Source organism: Chelonia mydas, chromosome 3 (genome assembly GCF_015237465.2).
Source record: "Chelonia mydas isolate rCheMyd1 chromosome 3, rCheMyd1.pri.v2, whole genome shotgun sequence".
Lineage (NCBI taxonomy): Eukaryota > Metazoa > Chordata > Testudines > Cheloniidae > Chelonia > Chelonia mydas.
This window is the reverse complement of record NC_057851.1, coordinates 86,121,437-86,147,215: the sequence shown is the minus strand read 5'-3', so window position 1 is coordinate 86,147,215 and position 25,779 is coordinate 86,121,437. Positions and strand designations below refer to the sequence as shown.

The following is a 25,779-nucleotide window of genomic DNA, read 5'->3' as shown; positions in this document are numbered from 1 at the left end:
GAGCTGGGCCCTTGGCCAGCAGCTGCCACTCTCCGGCTAGCCAGATCTGAAGGTAGCAGCACAGAAGTAAGGGTGGCATGGTATGGTATTGCCACCCTTACTTCTGCACTGTTGCTGGCACTGCTGCCTTCAGAGCTGGGCGCCTGGCCAGAAGCCGCTGCTCTCCAGCCATCCAGCTCTGAAGGTAGTGCAGAAGTAACGGTAGCAGTTCCATGACCCCCTACAATAACCTTGCAAACTCCCCTCTCCTCCCCCTTCCCCCCCACAATCCCCTTTTGAGTTGGGACAACCAGTTTCAAAAATGCTGGTCTTCCCTGTGAAATCTGTATGGTATAGGGTAAAAGTACATAAAAGACCAGCTTTTGTGGGGAGACCAGATTTCATGGTCCGTGATGCATTTTTCACAGCCGTGAATTTGCTAAGGCCCTACATATGACAGTCTTTTACAAATTTTCTTTGTCTTGACTTTTATATATTGTGCTAAAATCACTGCTTAAATTCCTCCCTTCATTTGTTTAGCGTACAACATACACCTCAGACCCTGAACTATTTAGGCACAGTGGAGCAAAGAATAAAACAATCATGAATGGTATGGAGAAAGAGAATAGGGAAGTGTTATTTATCCCTTCACATAACACAAGAACTAGGGGGGTCATTAAATTCATAGGTAGCAGGTTTAAAACAAACAAAAGGAAATACTTCACACAACACACAATCAACCTGTGGAATTCATTGCCAGAGGATATTGTAAAGGCCAAAAATATAACTGGGTTCAAAAAAGAATTAGAGAAGTTCATGGAGGATAGGTCCATCAATGGTATTAGCAAAGATGATTGGGGACACAACTCCATGCTTTGGGTGTCCGTAAACCTCCAACTGCCTGAAGCTGTGACTGGAGGACAGTGGATGGATCACAAAATTGATCATTCTATTGATTCTTTCTGAAGCATCTGGCCACTGTGAGAAGATGTAAGACGTGAGAAAGCGTAAGCTTTCGTGAGCTACAGCTCACTTCATCGGATGCATACTGTGGAAAATACAGAAGAAAGAAAACAAAAGAAAACCTTTTGTAGTGATAAACACCCATTTTTTCATGATTTGTGTGTATAAAAACAAACATCTTCTGTATTTTCCACAGTATGCATCCGATGAAGTGAGCTGTAGCTCACGAAAGCTTATGCTCAAATAAATTGGTTTGTCTCTAAGGTGCCACAAGTACTCCTTTTCTTTTAGCTTCTAATGTAAAAAATAAATACATATGGTGATTAGTGTTCTAAATATTTAATAACTGTCCCAACTATCAGATGCTGGCATTTAAAAAAAGTATGCAATCTTTTTTATCTGTCTAGCCATAAAAATTAATCAGTATTACCTCAAAATTGTTCCATCTCCAGCAAGCTTAAAAAAGTTTCCATCTTCCAGATCCAATGCCAACCCTTTACAGCTAAAATTCATTTTATTTAAAAGACGAAACAAGAAAAGTAGTAATTAGATAAGAAATTATACCTGAGAGATAATGAAGCACATATCAGACTGTCCAAATGATATACAGTTATAACAAGTATGCAACTTTGCCACACAAAGAGAGGCCTTGATCTTCCAGACACTTCCATATGTGAATAACTTTATATATGTAAGTAAACAATGAGGTGAAATCCTAGCCACACTGAAATCAATAGCAAAACTCCCACTGACTTCACTGGGGCCAGGATTACTCTGAGTTCAGTTAGATTATTACTCACATGAACCAACTTATTATAAGTGTTTGGAGGATGAGGGCCTACATTTCTACAGGCAGGGTGTGTGCATTTTAGCCAGCTTTTAATATTAAGGAAAAACAACATCTAATTGGTTAATATTAGGTAGTAACTTGAGCTCGCTACTAGCTAAACTGGACAAATGAAGTCCTATCAACCCAAATATTACTGTTGTTTTACTGTAGTTCAACATAAAGGTGAAACTACAGTGCAACCTCTTTTATCTGAAACGTTTCAGACACATTTGGATAGAGGTTCACATAATTAGGACAAGAAACTGAGTAACGATTTACATTGTTCAAAGAAGCAAGGAATGGAAAACACCACCCATGATTCCAGTGAGAAGGGTCAGTTAACTGCAGTCACACAGAATGAACCCTGGAATTTTTAGAGCTTAGCAGATAGAATGGCCTCATATTATTTTTTTTAAACCAAACATAGTCACATTTTCAACTTTATTATCAGATACCCAGAGTGATGATAGAATGATCCAGGTGAGGGAGGCAATGAGTTCAGAGCCTTGAATACGTAATGTATGTTAGCACTATGCGCAGGTAACACACGCACACACACATGACCCAGTCCTGATGGCTATACATGAGGTCAACCCCTGTGTCTACAAAAAGCTCCATTGACCTCAGTGGGCTCCATGAAGGTTCAGGGGTCAAGCAACACAGACCAGATTATATAACAGAGGCCTAGGCATATGGTTCTACCAGATATCTTTATGCCTTAGATGACCTGTAAGGCATGAGAAGTACCAGTCTGGTATAAATATAATTTCAATATATACTCTTCAAGCAGTGTATTGGGAGCCCAACACACCCAGCCCTCTCTTATCCACATTGTTGGTATATTCATACTGCTATGTTTCAGTATATGAAAGTAACTTGGGACTTGCTTTTATCTAAAAAGTTGCCAAACTGTCAAATTGGGACCTCTGCTCAACTTCTGGGAAAAAAAACCTACTCCAGATATAGATGTCTCACTCCAAATGCTAATACTGTAGATGAATAAACCAAACAGAATTTTAGCTGGAATAGGATCATATTTTTAAAAACCACATTGAAAACACTATCAAGGCTTTTAGGCCTCAAATGAAAACTACTGTATTAGCTATTGTTTTGATTCACGAACATGTGCATCCGTATTACACTTCACCTATCTTTGGAACTGGAATGTGTTTTAAATGGCAAATCTAGTGCCCAGAGACCAATGTTTTTGTAGAAGTCAATATCTTGCCTGTTCACTAATGAAAAATATTAGAGTGGAAGGAATTTATGACATGCACATGTGATGACACTGACAAAACAACTCATGCGCAGGGTTCTAGGACGCCAATTTACTTGCTGCAAGACTCTGAGAAAGTCACTTAACCTCTATGCAATTCAGTCCCCCCCCCCCACCACCACCATAAAATGAGGATAATGATATTTACCAACCTTTGTAAAATACTTTGGGATCTATGAATGCAAATCTATATGTAAGGGCTAGGGCAGTGGTTCCCAAACTTGTTCCGCCGCTTGTGCAGGGAAAGCCCCTGGTGTGCCAGGCCGGTTTGTTTACCTGCTGCGTCCGCAGGTTCAGCCGATCGCGGCTCCCAGTGGCCAATGGGAGCTGCTGGAAGCGGCAGCCAGCACATCCCTCGGCCCGCGCCACTTCCAGCAGCTCCCATCGGCCTGGAGCAGCGACCTGCGGCCACCGGGAGCCGCGATCGGCCGAACCTGCGGACGCGGCAGGTAAACAAACCGTCCCGTCCCACCAGGGGCTTTCCCTGCACAAGCGGCAGAACAAGTTTGGGAACCACTGGACTAGATATTTATTAGAGTTGGTTGAAGAATCTCAACATTTTCAAGAGTAGAGAATTCTAATTAAAAAAAAATTTTTTTTGACAATTTCTTTTTTGAAAGCCTGAAATTAAGCAAATTTCAACCAGCGCTACTATTTATTATTTTGGAAGGCTTTTGTTTCAATATAATTTGACTTTTTAAACTATGATTTAGGAATGAGACAAGTTATTTTCTCAGCCCCATAAAAACTGAGGCCTCAAGGAAGTAAGACATTTTTAAAAATACTTACCAAAAGTCCCAGCTTTCTGGAGTTACAGTCAGCAATTCTTTATCATAACCCTTCTCGGTTACCAGGTAGCGGGCAAAACTATCATATATAAGCTACAAATGAGAAAAATAATGAGAGAAAAAAAACGTTATTATATCAAGTAAGAGAAACTGTCCTTACCCACACAAGTAACTCAATAAGTAAAATGGGCAATTAACATAAGAAGAGCACAACTTATCCCTGTACACATTGAATGTTAATTAATTTCTAAATCATTGTGATTATGAGTCACAGCAACATTTAAAATACTGTTTGTTATTATTTCTGCATTTCTGTGAAATTTCCAGAAATAAGTAAATAAGCTTTATATCAAGCTTTATTAAGTACAACAGATTAAATTCTAACAATAGATCTTCCACAACTAGTATTTACAGTTTTAGTCTGGCAAAAGTATATTAAAGTCAAAACACTGCAGAGTTGAATCTCTGTAAAGAACAGTTAGTGAAAGCTGTATGCTACATCTGTGTTATATGTAACATGAAAAAAAAACTGTCAACTAGTCATTCCAAAACTGTCAACTAGCCATTCTCATTAGAGCCAGAAAAGATTTAGTTCAGACTAATCTTGTTGAGAGTAGAAGTAGGGCTGTTGAAAAGTTGCCATCTAAACTGTTCTTCGAAAGACATTGGGTTTTCAATTAAATTAATTTTTTCACAAAAAGTGTCTTTGCTCCATGGAAAACTTTGATATTTCATTGCAAATTTCAGGTCCAAAATCCAAAAATGGCTGTTCATCATGGGAGCATAATGAACTGTACCTATCATAGCAGACATACCAGTAACAGCCAGAGTCATCACAAATATTAATTACTGAAAATTATCCTGCAACATTTTGTGGATGAAATAGGAACCAATGTAGACATTATAGATGGAAGGAAGAAAGAAAAGAAAAGGGGACAGGGCGTATGCAAGCTTTGCAACACTTCTAGAGTGTAAACTTGCAACCACCTGGTATTTAGTGAAGAAACAAGAGTTGGTGAAAAACATGGGGAAAGTATCCAGGATACCTGGGTGGGTGTATATTAGAAGCCAAGAGGTGACCATCCTACACTAATGACAGGTTTCAGAGTAGCAGCCGTGTTAGTCTGTATTGGCAAAAAGAAAAGGAGTACTTGCGGCACCTTAAATAATTTGTTAGTCTTGTTAGTCTATAAGATGCCACAAGTACTCCTTTTCTTTTTGCATCCTACACTAGGAGAATGTTTATACTGCAAACTGAAGTCGAACTATGTTAGGTCGACTTACAGCCATCACAGTAATTATTGCAGTGGCTCATGTCCACACTAGCCTTCTGTCAGTGCTGTGCATCCTCATAAGGAACACTTCCACTGATTTAAGGGGGACAGTGTGGGGTCTGAGAGTCTGAGCTTTCAGCTTCATGCACAGCTCCCTGCCAGAATCCCGGCTGCCCCCCTGGTTCTTGGTTCCATGCCAGAGCATGGAAGACACCTGGGCTCCTTGCGGGGAGTAAGGAGCCCAGATGTAGGGAGTCTGGGCAGCAGTCCCGCTGGGAGTGGGAAGCCAGGACCACAGTGGCAGCCTGGCTCTGAGCTAGGAGCCCGAGCAGGAGCCTGGCTGGGAGCGGGGATCTGAGAGCCGGGGGGCAGCCGGGCTGTAGCTGAAGCCCCCACATGCCCTGACATGACAGCCTATTCTGTGACCGGCTTTCCTGTCAATTTCCTGGCTCTAGCATGGAGCCAGGAAATTGACAAGAATGACAGCCAAGAGGTGATATAAGTAACCTGCAATGTCTGCTTCGACACTGCATCAGCCTAACTACACTCACACAAGCCCTATGCCTCTCATGGAGGTGGAATTATTATGTCAGCGTAATAGGGCACTTACATCAATGGGAGCAAAGCTGTAGTGTGTACACTGACATTATTAGGTTGACATAAGCTGCCCTACATCAACCTAACTCTGTAGGGTAGGCCAGGCCTAAATTTTACAATGAGTGTTTCCAGCACATATAATTCACCCTCAAAAAAATTGCGTTAATTGAGGCAATGTGAAACAGAGATGAAAATAAATAATTCCTTCCATCTACCCCTTCCAGTAAGCAAGCACAACGGATTCTGAAGCTAAAAATCAGAAAGATGCCTCATGCTCATATATTTCAAATATGCTACGCTCTTAAACTCTCACTTCCTTTAATGGGAGCAGACACTGCATTCAACGCCTATAAAAATCAGGCCCCCAGAGCGTTATAGCTATAAGGGCAAAAAACAGCCAACATTTGTCTGAGGGCTTGTCTACACTTGAACTGCTGCAGCTGTAGCACTTCAACGTAGACACTACTTACACTGACGGGAGGTTTCAGAGTAGCAGCCGTGCTAGTCTGTATTCGCAAAAAGAAAAGGAGTACTTGTGGCACCTTAGAGACTAACCAAGTCTCTAAGGTGCCACAAGTACTCTTTTTCTACTGACGGGAGGGGTTCTCCTGTTCTGTAGTTAACCCACCTTCCTTAGAGATGGTAAGAATTCTTCTGTCACCCTAGCACTGTCTACACCAGGGGTTAAGTTGAAATAACTACGTCGCTTGGGGTGTGGATTTTTCACTCCCCTGAACAACACAGCCAGGTCGACCTAACTTTTGAATGTAGACCAGGTTTCCATTCACTTTGCTTGGGTAAAAATTTCCACTGAATTAGAACAGGGCAGGGCCCAAAATTGGTTGTTTTGTTTCAAGCTTCCAAGATGATATAAATAATAGCACACAGACATATAGCAAATTTAATCTAAACAAAAAGAAAAGGAGTACTTGTGGCACCTTAGAGTCTAACAAATTTATTTGAGCATAAGATTTCGTTCAAATAAATTTGTTAGTCTCTAAGGTGCTACAAGCCCTCCTTTTCTTTTTGCAGATACAGACTAACAGGGATGCTACTCTTAATCTAAACAAGATTGCAAAGTACATCCCGCCTATGGATGGCTCACTATTATGCTTTCAGAACCTATCAGGGATAAAATGCCCCCTGCTTCCTTCAAGTACTGGTAAATCATGGTATAATTTTGCCTAGCTGGTTACAATTTGAAATGCAGAGCTATTTAACAGCGGATGTCTACGGCCTCCTGAACCCCCTGCACGAAAGTAGCTCTGGACTGCAGCCACCTCTGGGCTGAAGGTGGCAGCTCAGAGTCCCACACAAGAATGAATGGGCAGGGCCTCGCTTCTCTCCCCCCGGCGTTGCTCAGAGGCGGGAGGAGGAGTGGGAGACGTAGTAGCAACCCCCGCCTCTTTGAATGCGCCGCTGCCGCGGACGCGGGGCTGGGCTCCCGGGGGAAGCCAAACCCACCAGCTCCCGCGTGCGCGGGCAGCAGGCGGCTGCGGCAGCGCAGCGAGGGACGTGGTAACACCCCGCTAAGGAAGTCAGAGCCCCGCCACGAACCCGGAGCGCTCCTGAGAGCCGGGCCGCGGCTCTGCCTAGCGCTGCAGTGCCCGGGTTGGCCTGGCAGAGTCGCCAGGGCTTCCCCGGGCGCGGGACCAGCGACGTCTGGCAGGCGAGGAAGCCGCTCGGCTGGAGCCCGGCCCCCGCCACTCACCCGGGCGCTCTCGGGGAGGTTGTAGCGACACAGCGTGTGGTCCAGATCGAAGCCGAGCGCGTCGCACTCGGCCAGGGAGAAGGGCCGGGTCATGGCTGCGCAGGCGGCGGCGGCGGCTCCGGGCGCTGGCGGGGGGGGGGAAGGGAAAGTGGCGCTGCTGCGGCTGCTTCCTGCGGCAGCTGCTCTCACTCGCTGCTGCCACCAGGCCGCCCCAGGGCTGGCTGTGCCTTTCCCCGCCCCCTCGTCTTCTCTGTGGCGCTCACCTGCCCGTGGCCCTGACCGCCGGCCGCTCAGACGGGTAAGCTCAGAAGACTGGCCATACTGGGTCAGGCCAAAGGTCCATCCAGCCCAGTATCCTGTCTTCTGACAGTGGCCAATGCCAGGTGCCCCAGAGGGAATGAACAGGACAGGTAATGATCAAGTGATCTCTCTCCTGCCATCCATCTCCACCCTCTGACAAACAGAGGCTGGGAACACCATTCCTTACCCATCCTGGTTAATAGCCATTAATGGACTTAACCTCCATGAATTTATCTAGTTCTCTTTTAAACCCTGTTATAGTCCTAGCCTTCACAACCTCCGCAGGCAAGGAGTTCCACAGATTGACTGTGCGCTGAGTGAAGAAGAACTTTCTTTTATTTATTTTTAAATCTGCTGCCCATTAATTTCATTTGGTGGCCCCTACTTCTTATATTATGGGAACAAGTAAATAATTTTTCCTTATTCACTTCCTCCTCACTACTAATGATGTTATATACCTCTATTCCCCTTAGTCTCCTGTTTTCCAAGCTGAGAAGTCCTAGCCTCTTTAATCTCTCCTCATATGGGACCCGTTCCAAACACTTAATAATTTTAGTAGCTCTTTTTTGAAGCTTTTCTAATGCCAGTATATCTTTTTTGAGATGAGGAGACCACATCTGTATGCAATATTCGAGATGGGGGCGTACCATGGATTTATATAAGGGCAATAAGATATTCTCCGACTTATTCTCTATCCCTTTTTTAATGATTCCTAACATCCCGTTTGCTTTTTTGACTGTTGCAGTACACTGCGTGGACGTCTTCAGAGAACTATCCACAATGACTCCAAGATCTTTCTCCTGATTAGTTGTAGCTAAATTAGCCCCCATCATATTGTATGTATAGTTGGGGTTATTTTTTCCAGTATGCATTACTTTACATTTATCCACATTAAATTTCATTTGCCATTTTGTTGCCCAGTCACTTAGTTTTGTGAGATCTTTTTGAAGTTCTTCACAGTCTTGGTGGTGTTTATGCTCATTTCTATTTACCTCAGTAGGATTTGACTTCCACTTTTTAAAAGATGCCTTTGTATCTCTCACTGCTTCTTTTACATGGTTGTTAAGCCACGCAGCTTGAGGGGGCAATAGCTGATGGGGGCTGTAGGAAGGGGTGTAAGGTTCCAGGCCCTAGTGAGACATTAGAGACTGCTTGCCATAAGGTGAGGAATGCTGTTGAGCCGTCCCTTCCTCCCTTGCACTGTGCAGGAGAGTTTACTCCTATCTGCCAACACTGGTGATGGTCCCAGTGCCCCCAGGAATTCGGAGACGCTCCTCACCCCAAACTGTGCAGTTCCCGAACAAAGACTGACTATGACTCTTGTTGCTAACGCCTGTTATTTTATCGTGAGTCTTGTAATATTCTGTGTTTTTTCTTAAACCCCCAGCTGCTGGAGTTATGGGATTAGATGACACTCTCGGCTTTCTTTTTTTTTTTAAAAGCAAGCTTCTAGCTCTGACTGTTGCAAATGCTTGAAAAGTGTCATCTAAATGCAACCTCAAATGCTCAGAAACCAGAAGGCAAATAAAATGAGCCCAAGCTTTATTAATTTTTTTAAACCTTGTGTTTTTTAAATCAGGATTAAACTATTTCCTCAGGACAGATCTTGCAATTTGAATTAAGCTACATGTATTGAACAGGTACATCTTCATTTCATGAATACTCATTCACTGCGAAGTTATATTTCACCAAAACTTCAAATGCACTTTCCTGTAGGAACACAAGACAAAAACGCAAAGGTGGAGGATGGTGAAATATGTCACTGAGACTTGATCAGCAGGACACTGAATGTATATAGTAGGGGTGACCAAACTGCATCTCGCAAGCTGCATGCAGCTCTTTTACAGTTAAAATGTGGCTTGCAGAGCCCACCACTCCCTTTCCCCCCATTCTCTATCTATAAGACTTTAGGGGGGGAGCTCAGAGCTCCCAAGCCCCATCAGGTGCCTGCCGCTGAGCTGAAGCCCCAAGCCCTGGCAGGTGTGTCTGACTCTTGAACTTCTGAAGATTATCATATGTGGCTCTAAGGGTTAGTAAATTTGGCCACCCCTGAGGGCTGACAAGCAACTGATACCAGAACAGTCCCTCAAAACACCGCACCACCCAAACAGCCAAGTGCCACTCATCACGAGAAAGACTATCATAAGAAAGACTCACATGCTCCAACATCATACTTCCTGGAGGGTATATACAAGAACTTTGTACAATAACAAAGCATGGAAGATCAATCTTCCTAAAAGCAGAGGAAAGTACCCTAGTTGCCAAGCAAGATAAATGTTAGCTTTAAAAAAAAATTGGGTGTTAAATTATATATAGGATGGTTTAGCCATTTGGGGGGGAAGGTGGGAGGCTCTTCCCCCCCACCCCCCCCGAGTTTCATACAGGAGGTGTGCAAGTTCCCAAGTGGAGCTCTTAACTACAGCACAGCTTTAGGGCTTGTCTACACTGGTACTTTACAGCGCTGCAACTGTCTCAGAGGTGTGAAAATACACCCTCCTGAGTGCTGCAAGTTTCAGCGCTGTAAAGTGGCAGTGTAGACAGTGCCCCAACGCAGCGCTGGTAGCTACACCCCACGTGGAGGTGGGTTTTTTAGAGCTCTCCCGGGGGTTGGGGGGGACCTTTTGAAGTGATAATCAAGGTGGGCCATTTCCAGCAGTTAACAAGAACATCTGAGGAACAGTGGGGGGAGAGGGGGGGATAAACATGGGGAAATAGTTTTACTTTGTGTAGTGATCCATCCACTCCCAGTCTCTATTCAAGCCTAAGTTAATTGTATCCAGATTGCAAATTAATTCCAGTTCAGCAATCTCTCGTTGGAGTCTGTTTTTGAAGTCTTTTTTTTGTAATATTGTGACCTTTAGGTCTGTAATCGAGTGACCAGAGAGATTGAAGTGTTCTCCGACTGGTTTATGAATGTTAGAATTCTTGACATCTGATTTGTGTCCACTTATTCTTTTACGTAGAGACTGTCCAGTTTGACCAATGTACATGGCAGAGGGACATTGCTGGCACATGATGGCATATATCACATTGGTAGATGTGCAGGTGAACGAGCCTCTGATAGTGTGGCTGATGTGATTAAGCCCTATGATGGTGTCCCCTGAATGGATATGTGGACACAGTTGGCAACGGGCTTTGTTGCAAGGATAGGTTCCTGGGTTAGTGGTTCTGTTGTGTGGTGTGTGTTTGCTGGTGAGTATTTGCTTCAGGTTGTGGGGCTGTCTGTAAGCAAGGACTGGTCTGTCTCCCAAGATTTGTGAGAGTGATGGGTCGTCCTTCAGGATAGGTTGTAGATCCTTTATGATGCGTTGGAGAGGTTTTAGTTGGGGGCTGAAGGTGATGACTAGTGGCGTTCTGTTATTTTCTTTGTTGGGCCTGTCCTGTAGTAGGTGACTTCTGGGTACTCTTCTGGCTCTGTCAATTTGTTTCTTCACTTCAGCAGGTGGGTATTGTAGTTGTAAGAATGCTTGATAGAGATCTTGTAGGTGTTTGTCTCTGTCTGAGAGGTTGGAGCAAATGCGGTTGTATCGTAGAGCTTGGCTGTAGACGATGGATTGTGTGGTGTGGTCTGGGTGAAAGCTGGAGGCATGTAGGTAGGAATAGCGGTCAGTAGGTTTCTGGTATAGGGTGGTGTTTATGTGACCGTCGCTTATTAGCACTCTTGTGTCCAGGAAGTGGATCTCTTGTGTGGACTGGTCCAGGCTGAGGTTGACGGTGGGATGGAAATTGTTGAAATCATGGTGGAATTCCTCTAGGGCTTCTTTTCCATGGGTCCAGATGATGAAGATGTCATCAGTGTAGCGCAAGTAGAGTAGGTGCATTAGGGGACGAGAGCTGAGGAAGCGTTGTGGGGGTGCTATGGCAGGCTTCCTGCCTGTCCTGGCACCACAGACCGCGCTGTGCCCCGGAGCAGCCAGCAGCAGGTCCGGCTCCTAGGCAGAGGTACACAAGAGGCTCCGCGCGCCTCTCGGGCACCACTTCGTCCCCCCTCCCCCAGCTCCCATTGGCCGGTTCCTGGCCAATGGGAGTGCAGAGCCGGTGCTCAGGGTGGGGGCAGCACCAGGAGCCCTGTGGCCCCCTCAGCTAGGGGCTCAGCATGGTGTCAGAACAGGAAAGAATTAGCCTGCCTTAGCTGGGCAGCACTGCCAGTGGGACTTTTAAGGGCCCAGTCGGCGGTGCTGACCAGAGCTGCCGTGACCCAGTACTGAGTCACAACCCACAGTTTGAAAACCACTGGTTTAGAGTGAACACAGGGGACTCAGAAAAAATACAGCCAACCCCTCTGAGCCAAGGTTACATTCAGAAAAGGGGCATAAGTGAAAAGAAGGGCCCAAAACCAGGGGAAGGGATAGCAGTGGCCCCATTATCATAGTATTTGAGTAGTATTTGAGTGCCTCACAAGGTCTAACCTGTTTCTCCTCACAGCCCCTCAGTGAGATAGAGCAGGGCTGTTATCCCCATTGTACAGATGGGGCACTGAGGGGCACACAGGCTAAAGGCCAGATTTTCAAAGGTATTTAGGCACCTAGTGGAATTTTCAAGTGCCTACAAGTTTAGGTGCTTTGTAAACCCCACTAGATGCCTAGGTGCCTAAAAGGTTCTGAAACTCAGTCGTTAAAGCACTGGCCTGAAGTCATATAGGAAGTCCATGGAGGGGGGAGTAGAACCCAGGGCCAGCTCCCTATCCAGCAGACCAGCCTGCTGCATGCTGCAAAAAAAGGCAGCAGTGATAGAGGGGCATAAAAGCAAGGCAGCCAGTTCTCTAAGACTCCAGCACATGGTCTCAGGAGATTGGGACGGATGTCATGGTTGACAGCATGAAAAACAGCACAGAGGTTATGAAGGATGGAGAAGGAGAATCAGATGAGAGGAGATCACTTAACTCCCAAGGGGTGGCAGGTTCTGCCCCATGCTGGGTTGTCAAGCTGCTGTGCAATTTTACATTTTAACTGAAAATCATTTTGTTTTGTCATTTTTTGTTCAGAGCTTGAGAAAAGGAAGGAATGAGACAGTGTCTTATCCATCTGAGATGTGTTTATGCCTCAAATTCTTAGGGTTTCATCTGTATGTAGGCCAATTCCAGAACAAAGAACAGAAATTGCATCCACAGAGTCCATAATGTCAATGATTATTGTCATCATTTGTATTATTCATGGGGCACCATCTGTGCTCAGCACTGTTCAGAATATGCCAGAAAATGTAATTCCCTGAATCAATGTGTATAAAATGTGTAGCCCTGGATAAGATGGATCAGATATTTAAGTATGAAGTGTATAGTTATTAAGCACATGTTAATATCTAGAAGTGGAGGCGCTGATGGCAATATTCTGGAATGGTGGTTGAAGCATGGAGTTACATATGAATCTTTAACGCGTCTAGCACATAAATATCTTGCAATGCTGGCTACAACAATGCTATGCGAAAGCCTATTCTCACTTTCAGGGGACATTGTAAACAAGACGTGGACAGCATTATCTCCTGCAAATTGTAACCAAACTTGTTTGTCTGAGCGATTGGCTGAAGTAGGACTGAGTGGACTTGGAGGTTCTAAAGCTTTACATTGTTTTATTTTTGAATGGAGTTATTCTTGTACATAAGTCTAAATTTGTATACTTTCATTCTGAACAGGCTGCACTACAGTACATGTATTAGGTGAATTGAAATATACTATTTTGTTTTTTACAGTGTAAAGATTTGTAATAAAAATAAATATAAAGTGAGCACTGTGCACTTTGTATTCTGTGTTGTAATTGAAATCAATATATTTGAAAATGTAGAAAACATCCAAAAATATTTAAATAAATGGTATTCTATTACAGTTTAACAGTGCGATTAATCGTGATTAACTATTTTAATCGTGCGATTAATGGCAATTTTTTTTAATCACTTGACAGCCCTATGTAAAACCCTTCGTGAAATGGAATTTCTGTCCTCCTCGTAGCTCTAAATGTTATGCATGTGAAAGAATGTTTGCAGGAACAAGGCCCAAATGAAGAGGTCTGAATGACCAGAAAACATTTTGACAGGTTTCAGAGTAGCAGCCGTGTTAGTCTGTATTCGCAAAAAGAAAAGGAGTACTAGTGGCACCTTAGAGACTAACCAATTTATTTGAGCATAAGCTTTCGTGAGCATGAGCTGTAGCTCACGAAAGCTTATACTCAAATAAATTGGTTAGTCTCTAAGGTGCCACTAGTACTCCTTTTCCTTTTTCAGAAAACATTTTGTTGTTTTTAATTGAAGATTATTGCAATGCCATGCACAGGAAAAAAGAATACAAATTTTGATTCCTTTGCATTCTAAAATTAAGCAAAAGCCTTTTGAAATATGTGCAAAAGGATATATTGTAAAGGTATAATAAAAGTTACCGCTGAAAATTTGCCAGCCCAGACACAACCTTAGCTTGTCCATCACCACAATGATTGAGAACAATGAAAAAGACTAATTGTATTTTATTTGCCAGTAAAAAAATGTTACCTGGTCTAAACCAGTGAGTGAGAAGAACTTTGTACATTAGCGCTAAATCATAGTTTTGGTTTGGTTTTTGTAAGCCCTTACTAACATGCTGACTTTAAAAACTGAATTTCAACAATATAATAAGCTTGTAATTCCTAGATATTTTGGACTGTGTGGACTACAAAGTTTGAGGAAACTATAGTGTTCAGGAAAAGGACTCAGGCCTTAGATATCGGAGTGGGAGAGGAAGAGATAATCTTTTCATGGGAGTACATAATATTACCTTAGAATACATTATAGCACTCTCCATCAAAGGATTTCAACATGCTTCAAAAACATTAATATACCTAGGTTTCAGCAACCCTGTGAAGTAGGAAAGTATTATTATCCCCGGTTGACAGATGTGGAAACTGAGTAAAGAGAAGTAAAGTAGTTTGCTCAAGGTCACACAAGAAATGTGACAAGTATCGAGAGAGTTCAACTGTTCCAGTCTTGTGGCTTAACCACAATACCATCCTTCCTCCCAAAGTTGCTTACCAAAGACACAGTCTGAAATCCTGTTTTCATTGCAGTCAATGGCAAAACACTATTGACCTTAGGGGTCCAGGATTTTACGCACAGTGCCTGTTTCACTACAAACTTCATCATACAATTGCTGCTCGTGTCAGGGTTTGTCTACACTGGAAGCTCTACCAGTGTAATTTCACTAGTACAGTCAAGCCACTATAGTTAAACTGGTATAGATCCCTATGCGGACACTCTTGTTCCAGAATAAGAGTGGCATTTTCCAGGTTAGATTGAACTGTTTCCAGTGCTGTACAACATATACCAATTTAAATTAATATCTTACCTTATATCAATATAACTCTCCTGTATACACAAGTCCATAGTGAAACCTTATCAAGAACAGATTCATCACACTGCAATACTGGAACAATTGAATATCAAAAATATATATTCCTTGACATCCATAGGTTGCATGAGGTATATGGCTATGCATATGACTCTGAAGTCCAAACCCTGATGCATGCAGTCAGCTGCACTGAGGGTATGAGAAGTCCAAATCTATGATGTTTGACAATGCAGCTCTGTGGCGCCTTTCACGTGCAACTTGGAGACAATTTCGTCGATCCCATTTGAATCTGTTGTAGCTGATCTTGTCAGAGGCTGCTAGTGAGTCCTCTTCTGAGCCATTTGCTTGAGTTTTTGAGATTGATGTCAGCCTGTAGTGAGGCGGTGTGGTGCCCCACCACCCACAGAGGGAAGAACCTCCCCAGACACCAAAGTGGGCGGAGCCAGTGGATCCTGCGCCTGCCCCCCAGAGGTCAAGGCGCAGGACAGGAAGTATAAAAGCTCAACCCCAGAGCTCCCTTGGGCTGCAGCTGCTGCAGAGGCCAGACGCCTGCGGCCTGGCTCTGGCTTGGGAGACTCCGGCAATTCACGGCTGAGCTGAGGGCAGGCCGGCCCGGCCAATGCCTAATGCTGACCAGTGCACGGAGGAGCTGCCAAGCCTACCCGTTGTCAGCTACCCAGAGGAGCTGCCAAGCCTACCTGGAGGAACCCATGGTACTGGAACCCTCTGAGGACACCTCCCTGACCCAGGTACCGTACGAGGGGGAGTCCGGAAGTAGCCTGGGGGCAGCTGACCCTAGTCTGGCTGCAGCACTGCCAGAGCCAATGTCAGTGTGTTTTGGCCAGGATCTCCACTGACACAGCTGCGGGCCTGCTGCTAGGGCCCCGGGCTGGGACGCAGTGGAGTGGGTGGGCCCGCGTCCCCCCTACCACCCACCTCGCGGCTGGCAGTCTCCCTATCTCCCTGGTCGCTCAAAGCCAGGAGCCTGGGGTTTGCTGTTTAGCTATTTGCTCAGTCCCTGCCTGAGGGCCTGAGCTTCTGACTGTTTGTTTGTTTGCTGCCCCACCATGACCCAGGGCCTGGGGTTATATTGTACTGCTTGTCGGGCCCTGCCTGAAGGTCTGGGCCATAGACTGGGTATTCCCCCAACCCAGCAGAGAGGGTGTAGCAAGGCGGTGTGGTGCCCCAGCACCCTGCAGAGGGACGAGCCCCGGCCGAGTCCCCTTACACAGCCCATCAAAGACTGCTCTTCAAGTTATCTTTGAAGGGCTTGTACGGAAAATATTTTTTTCTTTTACCCTGCCTCAGCTCCCCATATAAGTTCTGTTTTGGGAGGCCGTGGTCTTCCATTTTGATGTCATGTCCAGCCCACCTAAGTTGCACTTTCAGTAGCATTTCCTCGATGCTGGTTGTGCTTACTCTGAAGGACCTTAATATTGGTCACTCTGTCCTGCCAGTGAATGCTCGTTATTGAGCGGAGGGAATGTATGTGAAATTGCTCAAGCTGTTCAATGTGCTGCTGTCTATAAAGAGTCCTTGTCTAAGATCCATACAAGAGAGATGTTAAGACCACTATACTGTAGATTGGATGACTATATAAAGGGTAAATACATGTACTTGCAGAATATAAAACACAAAGCACTAAAGCACTGGTGGGCAGCCTGCGACCAACAGCCGCAAACTGCCCAACACTGCACTAGAGTCTTTTATTTCATTGGATCTTAAAACGGTTCTTTTGATATTTAAGAACAAAAGGAATTCAATGAGTTAAAACTTTAGGCATATGGAACTGTGAATTAATTAGAAACATGGAAAATGTATCTCTAGGGCAGGGGTAGGCAACCTATGGCACATGTGCGAGCTGATTATCAGTGGCCCTCACGCTGCCCAGGTCCTGGCCACTGGTCCCGGGGGGGGCTCTGCATTTTAATTTAAGTTTAAATGAAGCTTCTTAAACATTTTAAAAACCTTATTTACTTATGACAATAGTTTAGTATATATTATAGACTTCTAGAAAGACACCTTCTAAAAACATTAAAATGTATTCCTGGCGCGCGGAACCTTAAATTCGAGGGAATGAATGAAGACTTGGCACACCACTTCTGAAAGGTTGCCGACCCCTGCTCGAGGGTTTTGTCTGGTTGAAGAGAATGTGGGAGTACATTTCTCAATTCTGTGAGAGGCCAAAAAAAGAGTCAGCTACAGCGTATTCACCTGGGTCATCAGAATTCATATCATTAACCTGGTAATAGGCAGCCCCCAAGGCAGTTCTTTAGTCTTAGCTGACAACTCAGAACTTTACTTTCCCCAAGGGTTTATTTCTCCTTCTTAGGTTAATCTTGAAATTTCACCTCACCGCATGGTCTGTTGTTTCTCAGATGAGTCCTGAGTTCATATAGGGCTCAAATGGGAAAATTTTGCCAAAAGGGTTCCCTTTTGTTTGTGACCTCACTATATGAAATTCAACTAATTTGTTGATATAAAAATGTTAGCTGTGGGAACAATGTTCCCTCAGCGTAACTTCTGGCCTTAGGCCTTGATCACACAATGAGTTCCACACAGATGCAAAGGTCCTCCTACATGTTGCTCCTTGAGGGAAGAGGGCCCTAGTTTTTCAGACTGCAGTTTTCTCAGTCCATGTTTGATTATCGATACTAATTACTCTTCTGAGTGTGTGACATTTAATCCATTGGTTAATGTGATTAAACTCATATAGCACTTATCCTGCCAGATAAAAGTCTCAGTCCATAAGTTACATAGTGCTTTTTTATGGCACAGCATAGCTCTCTCAGAAAGATTTGCTTGTCTTTTCCTCTACAGAGTAAATTTAAATAATTTTATACTAAACTTGTAATTCCAGATGAACAAATGCTTTCAGCCCCTTAGACTTTGCAAGTTGCGCCATATGTAACTGGAAAAGTAATTTTCCCTATATTTGCAATGAGATCTTGCATTTGACCTATGATCTCAATTTGGCCATCTGAAGTTTATTCATTCAGTGAGCATAGAATGAATAAATAAATATCCCAAGATCTTTAGGAGACCTTTATCTATCTAAAACTCCATCTTTGACCAGGGAATTTAGTCTAGAATTTTTAAAGGAGCTTAAGGTAGTTAGGTACCCATTTCAATTGAAGTGAAGTCAATAGAATGTGAAGTCACACAGGACTAGACATGTGAGTACAGCATGTGTGTAAGTGTTTTCAGGGGTTGAGCATGTGTTCATTAATATTTGTAAAGAAATTTGAAATCCTTGGATGGAAGGCTTGTTTTTATTATTTCTATTTTATTTCTCATTGTACTAACACTTCTCTTTCCCACACTGGCTGTGTCCAGCACATCTCATGGTCTCCTCTTATATATTATTCATTTCAAAGCACATAAAATTATACTAGGAACCTAACAGAAAATAAAAGGAGTGTTAGTGAGAGTAGCAACAATATTTGAGAAACTGGGACTGTATAAAAATCTCTAATTTAATTTCAGCACCACACATTAATTTTGGGCCTTTGCATAACTATGTTTGAAACTTTGTATTATGAAGTTTGAAAAGCAAATGATTTTCTTTAACCTTAAGGTGGCAGCATCACTATATAATGAAACATCTTTGTGCCAAACTTCTTTAATGCCTTTAAGTTTCCCTGACAGTTTTTCTTTATCCCTCCCCCTCTCAATTTTCAGTTTAATCTTTTTGTAAAAATAACAGAAATGTGTGTTCACGAGGGGAAAAACTAACATATAACAAATATAGAAAGATTAAGGCCCTGATAGGCAAAACTCACATCAATGTGGAGCTGCACTAAAGTAAGTGAGAGGCCACACAGGCAAGGGTCTGCCTCCATGTAGTTGATTGTAGGATTGGGGCTTGAGGTGAGTGGGATTACTCATGTGCTTAAAATTAAGCAAGATTGCAGGACAGAGTTCTACATTTCTAACATGCATCCGATGAAGTGGGTGTTCACCCGCGAAAGCTTATTCTCCAATATGTCTGTTAGTCTATAAGGTGGCACAGGACTCTTTGCCACTTTTACAGATCCAGACTAATATGGCTACCCCTCTGATATTTGACTACATTTCTAAGGTATAATTGTGTATATATATTTATATATGTGTAACTAGTCTTACTCTCTTCCCACCCCCGATGCATTGTGATCATTTGGAAGAATAGCTCTTGTATCACAAACCCTTGCCTACATCGGAACTGTCAATAATAAGTTGGCTGTGAAAAATAGTAATTTGCATTCATAGTGCCTTTCAGACAATTTTCAGATTCCATAGAGCATCACAATTGTTCTTTATATTTTACCAGCTAGGTAAGGAGAGCTCCAGAGATCATACTGAGGGCAAAATTGGGGCCCAACATTTTATTATGTTGCGTTGTTTTCAAAGTTTTTATGATGTTACTTGAGTGCAGTTGCAGCACTCTCTTCTGCCCACAAAGTGACCCGGGGTGCCCAATGCAGCCCTCACTGGAAATGCCAAGGTCAGGGCAGGCTGCAAAAGGGAGAGAAGATACCCATCAGTCTTGGGAGTAACACTGAAATTATTCTCCACAACCAGTCTCAAACTGTGCTTCTGATCCCCCAGACTGGTTATCAAGAAGCAAAAAAGAAATCACACAGCTGCCCAGGGCCGTCCCTAGCTATTTGGGGGAGCTGTGTGGGGGCCCCAGGCCTCCCCCACCCCAAGGTCTGGGAGGCAGGAACTGTGGGGGGCACTTTTGGGGGCCCCACAGGCCCAGAGTAGCCAGGAGGATTAGCGGGGGGCTGGGAGCAGCCAGCTCCACTTCCCTCGCCCCGGCCGTGTCACTCGGGGTGGTGGTGGGACTTGGGGGAAGGGATTCTGTTTTATGGATAGCCACATCACCAGGTTTGGATCTTACCTAAAATATCACGCTGTCAGCCAATCCTTTAATGTCTAAAACTAAAGTTTATTATAAAGTAAAAGGAAAGAACAAGAAGAGAGATGTTAAATGGTAAAGCAGTCACATATATATACACAGACTTCAAAAGCCATATATCAGGTTTCTAGCAGTATTGGTGAGTTTACTGGTTTGAAAGTCTCTCTGGAATACATCCACAGCTTGGATGGGTCATGCAGTCCTTTGTTCAGAGCTTCAGTTTGTAGCAAAGTTCCTCCAGAGGTAAAAAGTAGGATTGAAGACAAAATGGAGAAGATACAGCTGCCTTTTATAGTCTTTTGCCATGTGGTCTGTGCTTCCTTTGTTCCAAATACAAGCTGGTTCTCGATGGGCCATCAAGCAGGCTATGCAGTGCTGAGGCCAAACTGTCTGGGGGTGTCACCAGAAGCATAGCACAAGTTTTGAAACACAGACATGCATACATATTTATAACCTATAATGCAAAGGTGATACAAACATATAAACAAGATTATCATATTTGGCAAATTGTAACATTTTCACAGATATCTTACATGGCATATCTGGCATAACTCATTGCAATTTAACAACATTGGTATTCATAATATCCCAGTGTCCCCCAGATTCCATAGAGCATCACAGGTGGGTATAATTATTCTTTATATTTTACCAACTAGGTAAGGAGAGCTCCAGAGATCATACTGAGGGCAAAATTGGGGCCCAACATTTTGTTATATTGCATTGTTTTCAAAGTTTTTGTGATGTTACTTGGGTACAGTTATAGCACTCTGTTCTGTCCACTATATTTTCTTTACTATGAATCAAAATATAAATATATTTAATAGTGAGACCTATGGCTTATGTAGGGCTGTACATTGTAAGAGCTGTGAAATCTCACTACATCGGTCACATTGGCAATAGAATGACCATGTTTAACTTATTTTTTCTTCCCCTGAGTTGTGTGAAATGATTGAGAACCACAATATGTAAGAAACATAATTCTGAAAAATTCAGTCTACAAGCTTTTTTTAAAAAGCTGAAAGCCAATGCCAGAATACAAATGCTGGTATTCCATCTGACTTTAGGACTGGAGGTTCTTGAGGTGTAGGAAGCTTTGGGATACCATAGTTTATCTTTGTTACCTCTTTAGGATACCATAACTTAACTCAAGAGTTAGTCCTGAAGAAGAGCTCTATGTAGCTGGAAAGCTTGTCTCTTTCACCAATGGAAGTTAGTCCAATAAAAGATATTGGAACCCCTTTATCTCTCTAATAACCTAACTCAGACTGCTTTCCTTCAGAATAAAACGATAATTATTTTTTGTTTAATTAAAGCAAAACTCCTGATGCCTGAACCTTTTCCAGCATGGTTTTTTTAAAAAAATATATTTTAAAACTTTCTCTAAAGATACAGGTAAAGATTTGTTTTTCTTTAAGAGCTGCTTGCTGCATTTTGGTAGAGTGCACACTGGATGCATGGACTAACTATACATATATAATTTATGTAGAGAGTACCAAATAACTGTGCTTGTTATAACAAAACATGCTCTTTACAGGATGTGTCATTTTCTGGTATTTATTCCTTTTGTTATATGGCTATATGGATATTAATAAAGAGAGCTGTGCGGCCAGAGCACAGGAGTGGGAGACAGGAATGCCTGAATTCTAATAGCAGATTGCATGCTGACTCTCTGAGACCTCACACCAGTCACTTAATATCTATGTCTCTATTTCTCCATTGGTAAAACTGAGATAATAATTATTCCATATCTTACAGGGGTATTGTGAAGCTTATTGTGAGGATATTTGGAGACATAAGTGCTAAGTATTATTATATTATTATTAAAATTTATTTTATTTAATTATTAATTCATTGTTTATTAATAAAAAGACAATTTCCGTTCACGGTGTGGAACAGAGCTACAGCCAGGACAATGGGATGTCCCATTGGGCACACACATGCTTGCATGACATCCACACATTTGCAATTCCAAACTAATGACTTGATTCCACAAACTGTACACAAGCATGTTTACTCATTAATGACATGTGTGTAACCCTTCTGCCCATTAGAGTTGGCAGCAACAAGGGCCCGGTTCAATATCTAAGGGATCCATTCCAATAACACAATGCAAACCGGCTCGAGCCCCCACCCAGTGACCTGGGACAAATATATACCACCCCCGCTAGGCGCCTCCAAGAGGCAATACTTCCCCTCTCGCAAGCGTATAGTCTGAGTATAGCAAAAAGCCTTTTAATAACAGAGAAAAACAATGTGGCATTATGTTGGGGAAACACCACCAACAGGATTCATAACACAACCCATGAGCAAAAACCCACCTCAAGCAAATTTGGGGCATGCGCTTTCCCTTTGGTTCTTGAGTCCAGCAACACCAAAGTCCAATGACCCAAAAGTCTCTGTCCCTGGTCAGGGCAGCCCCAGAGTTCGAAAGTTTATCCTCAGAGCTTTACCTCCCAACCTGGGTAGAGATGGGGGAGGGAGGGGAGAGAAGAGGTAAGGGGCACCTTACAGGATCTGAAGCTGACCGCCCCACAGCTCCATAGGCCTCCGCTCCGCCAGCCGCCCCACAAGCTGCTTTGCTCGGCTCCGCTCTGCTCTGCTCCCCACAAGCAGCTCCCACAATCCCATGAACTGCTCCGCTCTGCGTTCCACAAGCAGCTCCCGCCGTCCTATGAACTGCTCCACCAGCCTGTCCACAAGGCACTCCAGCCATCCCAGAAACTGCTCCACAATATATCTTCAGGCTCCCCCACTACTTAACACAACGCTCAGTGATTTCAACTCTTAGGTGAATTCAGCTTGTAATAGGGGAGCCTCAGTGCTGGTACACCATTAGCCCAAAATGAGCTCAGCAGCCTGTAACTAGACTCAATAGAATCAAAATTAGCTCTGATATTCCACAGTAGAGAGAGGAGGAAATGCAATTAACATGCAAGGCCCTCACCAAGGGGCCCATGCCACCAAGTATTAATACTTGTCCCCCACCTCTCTCAATTCACACAGTTTTGGAACCCATGACCCTTGCTTAGCGAGTACTACTTAGTTGATGGTGAGTCCCTCCATCATAACAAAAGGCCCAGTACAGTTCCAAGCACAGTTCCCATAATCAGGGTAATAACAATTTATTCTTCCTGCCCCAATAACAGAGACACTGGGGATCCCACAGCAGCCAAAGTGACCATTTGGGCAGCTATGGCCTCATTCTAGGCGGGGTGGGTGTGCCTATGCAAATGAGATCGGCTCCTGAAGTTCTTTTTCACAACTTGCCACACCTCACCACCAGATGTCAGGGTGGAGCTCATTCTGACACTGCTTACATGTGTAAAGTTACTGACATTTGCAGGATCAAACCCTAGCTTTGTACCTTTGCTTTGGCAGTGGCGGCTAGAGAAATTGGCCTTTGGAAAATAGCTTCATTTTGGAAGGGCTGATTGATTTTCTATTTAAGAAGATTTCATTCTGTGTTTGTCCAGCACTTAGCACAATGGGGTCCCAGTTCATGACTGAGGCTCCTAGGCTGTATTACAATATAATCACAACAATAACAACATACAAGTGTAAATGTTTGTTTTAAATGTATGTTCAAATTTGTTTTCAGCCAATATCTCTTTTAAGGATTTAAAATATAAAATATTTATTTAGTTTTGAAAATTCTTTGTTTACGGAGGAAGAAAATAAAACCTCTAGTGAAGACTCTGGAAAATAATACTTTAAAAGTTGAGGCCTCAAGGGGGAAATTCTGGTGATAAAACCCTTAAAAAACATCTATTTTTTTTTTGTATGGTCCACAAAAGAAAGTTCATTTAATTCTTGTTTCTTCAGGAAAAAATACCTAAGATTTCCTTTCTTCTGAAGGAATTTATTTTAATTTTGATTTTTTTCATTATTCCCAAGGATTAATTCTTGTTCATATTATTTTGTTGATTCTTTCTTTTAGGTTATCCTTCAAGAGGGAGCTTTTAGGTATTTATTTAATCAACCCTGAGACTATCTTTTTAAAATTATGCCTGTGAGCAATTTCTATTACTGCAGCCAAAAGTTCAGTTCTGAGAGATTCCATTTTTTTCCTCCTTCCATGGGAAAAAGGGTTGTCTGTCTTATATCTACTAGCCCTGAATGCATTTGTGCCTGGAGTGAAGTTAAGGACGTTTATGTGTGAATGCTCTTGGGGCTGGGGCCATAGACTATAAGCTCTTTGCAGCAGGGTCTGCTTTCTGTTATATATTTGCACAGTGCCTATTATAATGGGGCCTCTATCTTAACTTGCCCTTCTGTGTGCTACTGTTATATGAATAATAATAATCTGGTTTGACTTAAGTGCCTTTATTTTCATCCTTGACCCTTTGGGGTTTCTTTTAATTATGTTTTCTTCAGTCCTGAAAAAGACCTTATGGCTTTCAGTCCTGGAAAGGACTTTTAATAATATCGCTTAAGAATCTCCTAATTCTTCTTCACCCGTGCCCCAAAGAGTAGTAATGATATATTAGTATATTGACATATGTCCATGTTTGTTTGCTCTTGTGTTTAGGGTTATGTGAGCATCAGGGGAAATTCCTCCAGGCTCTAACAGGCACCTAGAGAGGAAGAGCAGAATAACGCTTTTAATCATCATCAATTCACTCCTAATTAAAAGACAAAGCACAGAGCCTACTGCTGTGAAGTCCAACCCCAACCCCCCTCAGACAGAAACCAGTTTGAACCAGGATTAGGGACCCAGGGCAGACAAAAGAACTTAATAATGCATGCATCCGATGAAGTGAGCTGTAGCTCACGAAAGCTCATGCTCAAATAAATTGGTTAGTCTCTAAGGTGCCACAAGTCCTCCTTTTCTTTTTAATAATGGATAGTAATGCAACCTGGGGCCTGAGCAGGAGGCAGCAGTTGCAGGGGGCAATCTGTTTCAAGCAGCCACAATAGTGGGTGTGGGTCCTGGGTTAAGCACTTAAACTGAGACGAAAATGCTATTTTGAGATACATTTAGGCTTTTATTACATTGACCCTTCTCTCTCTGCTTGTGATGGTCCTAGGGATAAATAAATCATTTAATAATAATTAAACAAGCTGTTTTCTGTCACTGCATTTACCAGCTGGTCACAGCTCCCGGAGAGGATTCCATAGTAGGGGCCAAACCCTGTTGGACCTGCAGGAGGTAAATACAGTTGATAATAGGGTGACCAGATAGAAAGTGTGAAAAATCGGGACAGAAGGTAGGGGGATAATAGGCACCTATATAAGAAAAAGCCCAAATATCAGGACTGTCCCTATAAAATCAGGACATCTGGTCACCCTACGCTGGTGATCCTTTCTAGAAGTGGAGTGAACCACAGGATTTTACTTTGAGAGAAGTGCAGGTGAAGGCCTGTCATTTGAAAGATGCTCCCATGGAGAGACTGAAAGAGTTAGGAGGTGCATATCAATGTCGTAGTGGTAATACCACTCATATCACTAATCAGTAGAGCAAGTTATTTCTCATTTTATCAAGGGATTTCATTCAAGTGAGAAATTGGGGAAAGTCTTCCTGCTAAAATGTTATTTTAGAAAAACTGTGCATTTAGGAAAGCTTTTTTTACACGAGTAGACAAGGCAAATAAGTTAATGTATTTCATTTGCTGTGTCCATATTGGACTCAGCAGAAATCAGCAGCAAATGAGATTACTGAACGATCAATGACAGTGATCCAACAAAAATATTCACTTCGCAACCCACTTTCCATAGGCTTGTGCCTCCTCTAAAAGCAGATCAACCTCACTATTTAGGAAATATTCCAATACTTGAATAATTTCTTGTTGCACACCTGTGACTGAAAGGCAGGACTGCAGAAAGAAGATAGGAAGCAGAAAAAGATCCAGAAAGATG

At 43.0% G+C, this 25,779-nt stretch overlaps 1 protein-coding gene across 8 annotated transcripts in view; it reads right to left on the bottom strand.

The window, feature by feature from the left end:
- Window positions 1-7,872, bottom strand: part of NT5DC1 (5'-nucleotidase domain containing 1) — a 231,464-nt gene extending 223,592 nt beyond the window's left edge. For 4 of the 8 annotated variants that reach the window (XR_006289557.1, XM_043542832.1, XM_043542831.1 and 1 more), the window contains exons 1-3: window positions 7,418-7,616; window positions 3,837-3,928; window positions 1,373-1,444 (exon numbers count right to left, since the gene is read on the bottom strand). Coding sequence is in view for 6 of the 8 variants with exons in the window: in XM_043542832.1 (XP_043398767.1) it covers window positions 1,373-1,444; window positions 3,837-3,928; window positions 7,418-7,510 (257 nt within the window). In the remaining 2 variants the exon portion in view is untranslated. Of the gene's footprint in view, window positions 1-1,372; window positions 1,445-3,836; window positions 3,929-7,417 lie in introns of all 8 variants that reach the window. The other 4 variants (XR_006289558.1, XM_043542834.1, XM_043542835.1 and 1 more) reach the window with 2 other exon arrangements.
- Between the last annotated feature and the right edge of the window lie 17,907 nt (window positions 7,873-25,779).